This window comes from Anser anser (genome assembly GCF_964211835.1).
Source record: "Anser anser genome assembly, chromosome: 1".
NCBI lineage: Eukaryota > Metazoa > Chordata > Aves > Anseriformes > Anatidae > Anser > Anser anser.
The window spans coordinates 115261979-115274990 of record NC_139720.1 but is presented as its reverse complement, the minus strand read 5'-3'; the positions used below and the strand labels follow the sequence as shown (position 1 = coordinate 115274990).

The 13012-nt window shown below is 40.2% G+C and overlaps 1 protein-coding gene across 6 annotated transcripts in view; it reads left to right on the top strand.

The window, feature by feature from the left end:
• Positions 1 to 8437, top strand: part of ERG (ETS transcription factor ERG) — a 149197-nt gene extending 140760 nt beyond the window's left edge. For 5 of the 6 annotated variants that reach the window (XM_083826801.1, XM_083826802.1, XM_083826805.1 and 2 more), the window contains 4 exons: positions 122 to 190; positions 556 to 612; positions 2486 to 2533; positions 5333 to 7833. In XM_083826801.1, coding sequence (XP_083682927.1) covers positions 122 to 190; positions 556 to 612; positions 2486 to 2533; positions 5333 to 5853 — 695 coding nt within the window. In that variant the 3' untranslated portion in view covers positions 5854 to 7833. Of the gene's footprint in view, positions 1 to 121; positions 191 to 555; positions 613 to 2485; positions 2534 to 5332 lie in introns of all 6 variants that reach the window. The other variant, XM_083826804.1, reaches the window with a different exon arrangement.
• Positions 8438 to 13012: the final 4575 nt, after the last annotated feature.

Here is a 13012-nt window from a genome sequence, read left to right as displayed (position 1 = left end):
GGAGTATTCTTCCTACTTCAGTGATTTTTCTAGTCCAATGAATCACATAGAAATGTGCCTCTTATGGACAGGTAACACTTTATACCATATCTGCATGAAGGACTGTATTTTTCCTTTGCAGATTTGCCTTATGAGCAAGCCAGGAGATCAGCATGGACGAGTCACACCCACCCCACTCCTCAGTCAAAAGGTAAGAAACATCTGCATATGTCCAGTTTGTGGTCCCAATGCACATCTGTTGCAATCTGGGTAGACCCTGAGGTGAACTGATAGCAGCTACCTCAGCTCTCAGCTCGGAAGGACTTATACCTGTGCCTTGTCTGGAAAGCCTGTTAGCTGTGTATAGGCAACACTGGGTGGAGTTACTGGGGCAGCCTCATGTTCCTTGAATGCAGGCTTCATCAAGTCTGTGACCATATAGTCTCACAAACCTAAATCCTACTGTGACCATCATTGAGTGGTGAACAGCAGGAGTCCCAGGCATGTGGTCTGTCACATGTTTGTTGAACAACTTCCAGACTGGAAAAATAACTACATGGATTTCTCCATTTTCAGCTACTCAGCCATCATCCTCAACAGTGCCCAAAACAGAAGACCAGCGTCCTCAGTTAGGTGGGTGTCATTTTGTTTGAATTATGCTTGGGTGTGACAGAGTTTGTTGAACATGATCAGAAGGTCATCTCTCTCCTACCAACCAGAAGCCAATTGCAAGATCTAATTCAGTGCACTAATGAGGTTTCCAGCTGGTGACAAGTAATTCCCTAGACCTGTGTATGAGCTGGCTGTACAGCTGGATCTTAGATGGAGCCTCCCATGGCTATTAAAACTTGCTTTTAGTAATGTTTAGTGGCAATGACAATCTTTCAGAGTGAAAAAGCTGTTAAACAAAGTACCTATGTTCAGTTTAGATACACAGCTGGAAGGTAAAGATGTCAAAAGAAGATATATTCCACAGTAATTGAAATGCTAGCAGTTGGAAAATATGCATAAACAAAGAGATGAAAATGGATTATAACACATAGAAAACTATTTGAATTTTACATCCTAAACTCCTGAAATTAAACAGGAAAAAGAGAAGGATTCCCAACCTATTGAGAAACTGTGGGGAGAAAATAGGGGTTTATTGAATTGTAGGCTAGTATTTCTGCAGGATGGGTGCATTTTGTGGTTTCAAAGCAGCTAATCCTTGGGGTAGGACTTAAGCCCTTACTGTGAAACTAGACTGTAGAACTGTCTTAGACAGGTAGCTAAAAAGCAGTGCAGTCTGAGTCAGTGGTGGCTTTTGCTAACAACAAAAGGGTAGAAGTAGGAAATACAGGAGATTTGGAGGATATTCTTAGCTCAGAAGACTCTGAGCCTGTTTTTATCACATGGATTTCAAATCATTATTCTGGTTTTTGTTATAGCTGAATAAGACTGTGCACATGACTACGTCTCGTTAACTTACATGCATGCTGCCTGGGAAGTATTAAACTGCTTTTTGCCCAGATAGCATTTTATCTAATCTGGCCTCCCAACCATGAGAATCTTTCCAGAAATATATTGATGATTTATGTAAGTCCTTGGGACCACTAAATGGCTGTGTGTGAGCTGCACAGATTATTTAAATGTATAAGAAATGTAACCTGATTATATGCTTGGCTGTAAAACTGACGGCCGTTTGAGAGCAGCTGTTCAGAGATGAGACAGCCCAGCAACATGGTTGTTACACAGGGGCCTACAGGCTGTGCTTACTGACCATTGCTTTGTCTTTCCTACAGACCTACTTCTGTCACAGTCTTTCCTTTTTCCTGTTGTATTTCAGTTCAGGTCAAAATCAGTTTTCATTTCCACAAGGGATCCTCATTTCCACATGAGGAAGTCATTGAGATGTTATGGGATTTGGAAAACCCCAATTGCAAAGTTGATTCAGGAGATCCCTCGCTGGACTGTGATGTTAAAGAAACAACCCAGTCACATTGCCTGGGTTCAGCCATGCCCTCTCTGCCCTCTTTTGGAGGCTGTTTTGGCACAGAAAGGAGTAGTAGTGACAAGGGGAAGACAAATGTAGCCCCTCAAGATGAGAGATCTTTGTCCTTTCCTCACCCCATCCATGCCATGGTTAGCAGTGGGACTCCGGCCTGTGGGCCTTAGCATATTGCAAGAGTAAATAGTTCCAAAGGGTGTCTGTGTATTTGTGTACTTTGTTTAAATGGGAAACAGAATACTTCTAGACCAGATTTACAGTGTGTCTGAACATGTGTTTGTGCACACTAATACAGGGAAAAAAAAAAAAAAAAGTGTATACTTGCAACTGTTCACTTGCACACCTAATTTTAAGGGAAAACATGCAAATATTGTGATGCAGGGAAAGGAACAACTTTTGTCAGTGTTGGACCTGCTGTGTCATCAGGTGGCATTCAATGACCTCTACAGAGTTAAAAATAGCACCTAAAATACGTGACATTGTTACATGATTTAAAATCTTTCTTTCACAATTTTTTAGATCCTTATCAGATTCTTGGACCGACCAGCAGCCGTCTTGCAAATCCAGGTGAGAGTGGGTTTTGCTGATTTAGGAGCATTTTTCTTCTCTGATAGTGCCCCCACTCCCTTTTTAAGGCCAGAGTCGGAAGGTGATGTGACAGACTTTGCCGTTCTTCAATATGGCTCAGTGGGAGCTGATGATACCCAACATGTCGCAGGATTGGATTTCTAAATTACTTAAAGGTGGGACTGAGCTCACAGATGTCAGTCCCACCCTTAAGACACAAACTCAGGTGTCTTAGTGTATGTGTCTAGATATGAGTTAGGTGTCTTACTTACCATGATAATCATTGGAGATGTAGTTAATATAGATGTTTATCTCATCCTAGAGTAGGTGGTTATATTCAGTCAAATGCCTCAGTAGATTCCAGTAACTATATCAATAGGGGTTCACTTCTGTTGCCTAGACATTAGGAGTTTTCTTAGGTGCTGTAAGATATCCCTTCTGGCCTCCAGGTACTCCTCCAGAAGGGCACGAGTCTCTTACTGATTTGTGTCATATGTGCCATAGATTCTGTTAATCCACATTTCAATGACACACTGACCTTGCAAATAAAATATCTTTTGGATGAATAACCCAAACCAACAAATATATATAGGGAAAATGGGAAAGCAGAATCTATTTGCAAAGAATAATTGGATTAGACACCTCAGAAATGTTAGCCCACTCTAAGAAGAAGGTAACTGGGCGCATTATGGACAGGGCCTTGTAGTGTATTTTAGCTGAAGATGAAGATCCTTCCTAGTGAGTTAACACTGATTGTGAACTGTGCAGATTTCGCTGTTGCTTCCCTGAGTCCACAGGACACACTGTGGCCATATACCACTGTAATCAAGAACATGATCTGCCACAATAGATTGACATTATTTATGCCACTTCCTACTTCCCTTTCTTTAACAGCCGAAGGATGCAGTGCTCCTTTTTCCACACTGTAGGTCTCCTCAACCCCCAGTAATCTTACAACAACAATCTTACAGCCTCTCCAAGCACAAATTTGCCAAAATACTGCTCCATTTCCTTTCACTTTATCCCAAGTGACATCAGGCACTTCTAGATTAGATTACTTTTTAGACAGCTTTTGCATTGCATAGGAAAGTAGTTAAATAAGTATTAAGAATGGGGCTTTCCAAATGGCCTCAAGTGCTGGGTTTCCAGGTGACACAGATCTTAATTGGGTTGGGGGGGGGGGGGGGGGCGGTGGCTACTTCCCTTTAATCTGTTTGTAAGTCCCAGGCTTTTATAATTTTGTCAAGTGTGTATTTGGTAGCCTTCATTACTGTGGAAGACACTAAAGTGATCTGGATTGGGATACTTTTTTAACATGTGGGTATGGAATTTCTACACACCATCATTCCTGTGCTTTAACATGTTTTGTGTGTTTATAAATTGGTGGAATTAATCTCTCATTAAAAGGAAATTGACAGCAACCATTTATTTTCATAGGACCATATATTACATTTGGAAGGCAAGTGTTTATGTTAGAACATATGTTGGATTGCTTATTCAAAAATTTGTGTTTTGTCCAGTGCTGAACTGTTTATTGATTTTCAAAGGCTAATCCCCTTGTTATGTTTCGTGTATTAAAACTTGCATGCCTTGCTCATACCATGGATTCTTTTGTTTGTTTGTTTATTTAATGCATGTTAATGGAACAGAAGAAATTCATTAAGGACAGTTTGGATAAATATCATTTAAATGAATATGGGTTTCAGTTGCACTGAAGTATAAACTGCTAATGGATTTCAGATGCTACTCTAGCTTGATATTATAATTTACCGCTATAAGCTTTCTAAAGAAAAGCTTGTTTATTATACCCACATATCTGGTTTGGGGAAAAAAAAAAAAAAGAAACCCAACCAAATCCTGGTCAGAGATGTACTTAGAAGTTAGCACATGCAAGCTGGTTGGCAAATTCTGCTGACATTGTGCTTGTGAAACAGATTGCCTTGCAAGCTGCTTCAGCTGTATTTTGCATCATTTAAGTGCTGCTTTATTAAGAAATGCTAAGCTTTTAACATGAATATCAGTGTCAAGGCCCTTCATGATCTACTTTCAATTGCCTAAAATGGTCAAATTTTGTTCCTATAACTGGGCAACACGCTTCTGCAAAGTTGACAGCAGACTAATTATTTTCCTTTTAAAATGAAATTGGCAGAGGAGGGAGAAAAAAAAAAGTTTTATGTCTTAACTTCAGTAATCATTTAAACTCTTGTTTGACACAGAACAATGATGAGAATGAATTTTATGGACCTTTTCACTGTTTTTGCAAATGTTTTGCCCTATGGTTGTATGCAGTGCAACAGCAAGCTAATAAGTTTCCGTTCTGCATTTCCCCAAATGCTGCAAATGGGTGATATGGTTTGGCACAAGTCCAGCTTTCTCTAAACTTCTCTATTTTGTGTAGGCTTATTCCATAGCAGAGAACATTTAGTTGCAACATAATGCTGTGAGAACAAGCAAATGTTACGCAAGTAAAAGCTGTTTGTCCTGAGCTTTAGAGATTAGTTTCCTAAATGAGCACGGTATGATTTCCCCATCAATTGTCTACACTGAATGACATTAGCTAACTATTAAATCTCCATGTAATGGCATTCTGCCACCCAGATGAGAGAAAACATGACACACAAACATTATCTTTAGGATTTCATGAGATAGGGCTAGGAGAAAGGGGACTAGTTAGGGTAAGAAGTAGGAACTGACATTGCAACATTTCCTAATAGGGTCCTATGTGAGAGCCTGAAAGAACTGGTGTCTTAACTTTATTATTCACTAGTCCTGACAATTCCATTCTTTTTTCCCCAACAGGGAGTGGGCAGATACAGCTGTGGCAGTTCCTGCTGGAGCTCCTCTCAGACAGCTCCAACTCCAACTGCATCACCTGGGAGGGCACCAACGGGGAGTTCAAGATGACCGACCCTGATGAAGTGGCTCGGCGCTGGGGGGAGAGGAAAAGCAAGCCTAACATGAACTATGACAAACTCAGCCGTGCACTCCGCTACTATTATGATAAAAATATTATGACTAAGGTTCATGGTAAGCGCTATGCCTACAAATTTGATTTCCATGGAATCGCTCAGGCCCTCCAGCCTCACCCCCCGGAGTCATCCATGTACAAATACCCGTCAGACCTCCCCTACATGAGCTCCTACCATGCGCACCCCCAGAAGATGAACTTTGTAGCTCCCCACCCCCCTGCTTTGCCTGTAACCTCATCCAGCTTTTTCGCTGCCCCTAATCCATACTGGAATTCACCAACTGGAGGTATCTACCCGAATACCAGGCTGCCAGCTGCTCATATGCCTTCTCATCTTGGCACCTACTACTAAGTGGGGAAAAAAAGAAACACCAGAAAAAGGAAACAAAGACACTGCTCACTGGGACACAGTCCCTGATGAGCTGCAATGAACTCTATTGGAGTACATGAATTAAAAGTGCCTAAAGAGACAAGTGAAGGTTTGGCTGGGGAAAAAAAACAAACAAAACAAAAAAAAACATTTAAAAATAGATGTCAAAAAGACTCTTTGTAGTAGGGTTTTAAAGGAGATACTCATGAAGTATTAAGATACTAAAATGTAATGTATATGGGCATCGACTCTGTGGACCAAACAACAGTAGACTATTGTAGGTAAAAGCATGAAATGATAAGGAAAACCTACAAAAGCTAGTGGTCTTAAAAAGTTGATAAGCTTAAGTGTAAAGTTTGATATCTTGCTAATGCAAAACTGGGACTATACTACAGCAATATAAGGATAAGTCTATAGTGACCTAACACAATATATGAATCATTACAAAAGAGGGGGGGAAAGGGGAAAAAAGGAAAAAAAAAAAAAAGAAAAAAGAAAACTACCTGTATTTAAAAACTAGAGACATATCAACAAAAGAGACTGGTTTAGTGTGGAAGGTGATTTGGAATATAAAGGCATCGTTTTGGTTAAAATCACATGCGTTCCATTCATCAGAGTGTTATCAGCTACTCAAACTGTGAAGACAACCCAAACTTTAGGATTCCTTGACAGTATTACAAGAACCCTGAGCCAAACATTGGAAATGAGAAAGTGCTGAAGGGCAAGTGTATGATTGTAGATCAGAGGCCTACACCTGACAGAGGAAGAGGAAAGGAGAAAGAGGAGGACAAAGGCGGTGAGAATGGGAGAAAAGAAACTTCTTTACCAGTAGAGACTGAAGAGACTGAAAACTTAGTAGTGTTGGGACTATGAAGAAATACTTGTTTGGACTTGCAAAACGTTTTACTCAGTATCATACCATTCCCAGTATTACAGGAGGAACAGACTTGTTTTTATAGTAATAAAAAAGTGAAAAAGGGAAAAGCAGAAGAAATCAGAAATCAGAATATGCATCTCTTTTTTTTAAAAAAAAAGTAAAACTGGAATTGTGTTTGATATTTAAAAGTTACCAGTTAGAACCTCATCATTATTAAGGGGGTTTCTTTTCTATTGGTTAAAGCAAGAGACAACCCTTGACTGCCAAAATTAAAAATCATCTAAGTATTTTTGTTAGGCGGGCGCCAGTTTTTCTTTATTGAGTCGCGAACGCTGTGCGTTTGTCAGAATGAAGTATACAAGTCAATGTTATTTTTTCCTTTTTATATAATTATTATATAACTTATGCATTTATACACTACGAGTTGATCTCGGCCAACCAAAGACACAAAAAGGGACAATCAAAAATTGTGGCCTTGAATTTTAACTCTGTATGCTTAATGTTTACATTATGAACATATTAGTACTTAGAATGCAGAATGTATGTAATAAAATAAGCTTGGCCTAGCATGGCAATTCAGATTGACACAGTAGTTTGTATTTGCATTTTCAGTTCCTGACACGCTTATCAGAACTTCTTCTCACCAAATTAAATTATGTTAGGCATTTTGTTTTAAAATTTTGTTTTGTGAAATCTGGCAATCATGAAAATGTAGGAAAAATTAGCAATGCTTAGCATAAACTAAATGTGGATAGGTGCTATGTATATTCTTTTCCAGACTATTGTGCAAAAATGTTTGCAAACCTTTGTAACAGCGTCTTGCCATTCCTGTCCTAAACTTCTTTTGCCCAGAGATTGCATGCCCAGTTCTTTGACAACTTCATGGCCAAGATTGAAAATGAAGTCTAAAGGAGTCCTTTAAGGAAGAATCCTGTTACCCAGAAATTATCTTTCATTGGCATCAGATTATGTAGCATAATCTCAGCCTGAGATGTATCATACTGACACATATGTTGAATTACCATGCCCCCTTCCTATTAATACATACTGTATCATTATTAGTAAATAAAGTGAATAATGAATAATTTCCATTATTCCTCACTTTAGAATGGAGTGTATAGTAGCTTGTTAATTTGTCATTGCAATCCATCTTGGCTGTTTACAAAGGGCAGGATGTTTTCTTTCTGTTCTAGATTTAGAGGCTTCCCACACTGTACCCTGGGCCCCAAAACTACATCTGGTGCCTAATGGCATTATTCCTTTTTTTTGTTTTGTTTTGTTTTTCCCCAACACCAGCTGAAGAACTGGTCTGGAAAATTAACACTGACATTTATGAGTGGTTTTCCACAGCAGGCAGTGTTTACTGCAGACACCCCAGTCAGCTTAAACCTCCAACTATATCCCTTTCTTTTGCTGTTGTTTTGTCTCTTTTTAAGACAAAATGGGTGTGGTTTCAGGTTTTATAGCAAATGTTCTGCATATCCATTTTGTGGAGCATTAATCGGTGCTCTGCAGTGGGAGCCTACTTGCCAGATTCCTGTGTTATGGATGTCTTGGTGGCAGTTTACAAGCACAGGATTATATTACTAATATTTGAGACCTGAGCAGTGGCATCGTAAGCCTTGTGATCGTTTGGGAAATAAGCATTGTAAGTCTGTATCTCTTAAAAAATAAAAACTTACGGAAAGGTTAGAAAAACTGAACTCTTGGAAAAGGTTAGTCACTACTAAAGGTTAGTCACTCACTATTTTAGAAAGGCACACCTCTATGCTGGCTATAAGAATAATAGTTTGCCTTTCAATGGAAATACATCTACAGATGCTTGCTATCTACTTTGTGTGTACTTCTAACTCAAAAAATGGTAAGTGCATTGTTGAACCACCTCTAAATTAAACACTTAAAAATCCAGATAAAACAACCATTTTTGTTTAGATTGGCCAGAATATGCCTGGAGGCCTTCAAAGTATCCCCAGAGCTCACAGAGCTGCCCACAGGATTTCCAGATGGTATTGCTCAGCGGCTGTCATGTACAATGGCAGTAACATCCTGACATGGAAAGGTAGGGTCCAAGTCTTCACTGGGACAGGGATGGAGTCACAGCAGGTGGGTGTGATGAAGACCTCTCACAATTGAAGAGCAAGATCCTACAGCAGGCCCCAGGTAGCTCACTGGCAAATTAGTCCAGGGTGTGGATCTTAGTGCTATACTTACAGCTTGCAGCTTTATAGGGGCTTTGGAATACCTGGATTTTACAGCTCTCAGGGAGAAGATGGAGAGCCCCCACTGCTGCTAGGGAACTGGGTTAGGGTAGGTGGCCCTGCTGCTGGTGGGGTCTCCCTACAACCCTACAGCAGCTGCCTCACAGGATCTGCTTGCTGTGGGGCAAGCACCAGCCCAGTGTCCAAAGGTATTGGCCGAGGCAAAACAACAGGCAGTGGATCCATGGCAGTGTCTCTGCTCTCTGCTGCTCACTGCCTGCTACCTGATCTGGTCTTGCTAGACCATGACCCTCTTTCATGGCTAAAAAAAAAAAACAACAAACAAACAAACAAACAAAAAAACCAGCACAACCAAAACCAGAGTCAGGATGGCTGAACAAGTCTGTCTTCATATCACAAAAGACATTCACATGAGTCTCAGGTAGATTCTAAAACCTCAGTTGAAAGTGCTGTATCTTTGCCCTTTAAGCACCTGGATGCATGAACAAAATGACCCTGATCAGTCCCCATTTGTACAAGCTGGTCATGCTGATGCCTTTGTTTAAATTAGGACTCCTTTAAAAGTTAGTTATCAGTCAAGTCTTATTCCTTATTACTGCACTCTGTGGACTGCTCTGAAAGCAGCAACTTTGTTTTTGCTGAACTTTAGTGGTTAATGTATGCTTATCTTTCACCAAGAAATATCCTTCTGTCCGAGAAGCTGCACTGTTACATGGAAAGTGATAGCGAAACAAGGTTTAAAAGTAAAACCAAGAAGTTCTTATATTGCTGTTCTTGACCAAGATGTTTTCCCTGATATTAAATCGGATTTAGTGAATACACCAAAAATACATTTGAAGGATGTATTTTATAACACTTGTACTGGGACTCTGATCAACACTGATTTTCTCAAAGTTTACAACAGCACAGCACCAGCCATACTGAACACCTTAATTCCCCTCACTTTCCACCTTCAGAAGACTCCATGCTGGGTATCTCAAATGCTACATGCTTTATAAACTGTCCACAGCAAAATAGAGATCGTCAATGATTTAGACTTTCTTCTGCAAACTCATGTTTCTTAGACTAGCTAAGAACTAATTTTTTTTTTTTAACTGTATGTGCATTGAGGAAAAAATAGCAATACAGCTTGTATTTGTTATATTTAATATATTATATTATATTCTTAGTGATCCCATTATCTTTTTCCATGGCATCTTCTCAAGTTTGGTCACATGAGGGAAATGATTACTGGTAAATTGGAATGACACCACATCTGTCCAAAGGACTTGGTTAATTCATGCCTGAATTTTAACTGTCTCTTGAAGCGATCCTGATGCAACACAAGCACTTAGCTCCCTATCTGCTCTGTTGAGGGAGCCTTAGGATATTTTTACAGCGGATCCTGCCTATATTTGGGACCTATGTTAAGAAGACTAAACACCACCATGGAGGCTCAAACTGGACTGCGACTATTCTTGGGTTTTTCTGAGACCTTGCTTAGCATCAGCAAGAGGAGTCCTTTCATGAGCAACAGGTAAACCAGTTACTTGGCAGCAACACCTTGGGGGGGGGGGGGGGGGAGTTGAAAGGGAGCACAAACCAACAGAGCTGCCCTTTCTCCCCTTTGTTTTCTTGACAAAGGGTATTTCTTCTTATTTCACCTCACTGGAATTGTCACCAGATTGGATTGTTTGGAGAACCTGTCTCACTTGAACTCAGCTGAGAACTCACAGCCCACAAGGCTTTGAGGAAGCCATCCTTCAGCACTTGCCATTGCAGTGAGAGAAGCAAGGGCTAAGGAGGCCGTGAAACCTTCTTCTTGGTTAATCAACACTGTTCCCCTCCCTCCTTAATGAGCACTGCCTATACACACACCTGGTCAGGTTATGCTGCTCCCAGCTACACATTTCATCATGCTTCTAATCTTCTGGTCATGTCTTGACTTCTGTGCAGACCATATCAGTGAGGTCACACCTTGGTATCAGCAAGAGAAAAAAGGAAAATGAGGTCTGAGTAAGTCACATCATCTTCAGGAAACATGTGAGGTTGCTCAAAACACTGTACTGTCTCCCTGCTTGTTTCCAGGCTCCAGCTACAACCTCCGAAGCTGCTTGGCTCCACTGCTGCCCCTTGGCCATTCATTCAAGGCACTAGCAACTGAGACTACATCAGATGCATGACCCAGTGAAAGCCTTGCTTGAAGAACAGGACCACTTCACCAAGGTGGTGTCTCTTCAGGCTGCTGGCCTCTAAGAACTATATGCCTTTACTCTTCTGCACCTCTGCTGCCAATGGAACACAGATAATGGGGTGTCTATGGGATGAGTGTTGGCCCACCAAATGGTGAGCTAGTTGATGAGGATATTAGGCCAAGTGTTATGTGGAAATTGTTTCAAAACTTAATGTCCTCCATTGTTTAAAAGGGCACATATTTTCAGGAAAACTAAATATAGCATCCAGGTTGGTTTTATGAGATGTACTTTTAAATCACTGGAATGAGGATTTCTCAAAACCAGACTCAGAAAATTTCTTGGGTTGTGCACCAGAACCTTGGGCTGTATATATTTTATAAAAGAATAATGGGCAGAATAGTTTTCAATGAACAATCTTAGAAGAAATAATGAGAAAGTTTACTCAGGTAACCCTATCTGTCTCCTTCACTATTACAGAACTATTTTCTATTGTACATTTATTGATGTTTCCTTAACCCTCTACTCATTTGAAAAGGTCTCAGCTCTAGGGTATTTCCACCCACTCCCTTAACACAAAGGCTAATACATCTCATTGTCAAAGAGTTTTTATATTTTCCTGCTATTTTTCCCTTTTGCAGTTTCTTGTGGTTATGCTCCCCATGCATCACACTCCAGAGCTCCTAGCCTGCCTCAATGTTTACAGCTTTGCAAATGTTTGTAGTTTTTTATCACACTCCCTTTGACTGGATGCTAGCCAAGCTTAGACACATTTCACTTCACAAACCTATCCCTCTTCTCCTCTGATAATTGCTAATGGACCATTTTTTATTCCTTTTTTTTTTTTCTTTTTTTATTTTTCCCTGCCTATATCCATGAGCAAGCCTGATATGTTCTGTCTAAGTGATTTCCATCTATGATTTCTCTGACTGCCACCTCTCTCCTACTGGACTCTTGGCCCAGTTAAGCAGCTAATGTGCTGAAAGATCTTCCTTGAACAGCTAAAAGACCATTCACCTCTTTAGCTCTGAATGGACTTACATACTTTTCCCTGTTTGGAGCCATTTTATCTCCTGGACCAAAACCTTCTCTTCTTCAGATATCTCCACCAACACATCACTAGGAAGGTTTTTCCAAACTATTGTTGTGAACTGGCTGCAGTTATTCCACCACCTCATTTTGTCCATCTGTGCAGTGTTTATTTTGGCCCTATTCTTTTGTGTCCTGGTGAGGCTTTAAGCTGTTTCAGGCAGAAAATACACATCCACAGAACACCCAGCAGCGTGTTGCTTAAGACTACATGATCATGTGTAAGGTTTCCAAAACAAGTTCCTATACATTTCCAATTTTCCTCATAATAAAGGTGTCATTCTACTCTGTTAGAAACTTCAAAGCTGCTCTGTAAACAATGAATGTAGGGTTTTTAAAGCAGGCACAAGCACTTAGGCTAAAAGATTGCCAAGGTCCTTTTAAACTTCAAAGCAGCCCTAGCAGAATATGAAAGATAATTTTAAACTTTCAGACAAGTCTTTCACTCAATTCTTCTGTATAGTTTTGTACAATTAATTACCAATTTATACCAGTAAACTGGCTGTGTAGACTTCTTGGCCAACTGAGACATCAGCACAGGACTGCCAGGAATGATGTAGGACTTCAAAGAGACCTGCACCTTTCTGGAAAAGAGATGGGGAGCTTGTGAAGCTCTCCAATATATCTGCAACAACACTGGCTGCTGAAATGTTCACTTTTTGAAATAATGTCCCCTTGTGGGAGGGGGAGAGATATGTTTGAAAGCATTACAGTAGCCACAATACAAGGGGAAGAAAAAACAGGGGAAAGTGAAATTATTCATTAATTTTATGGATGATCCGCCC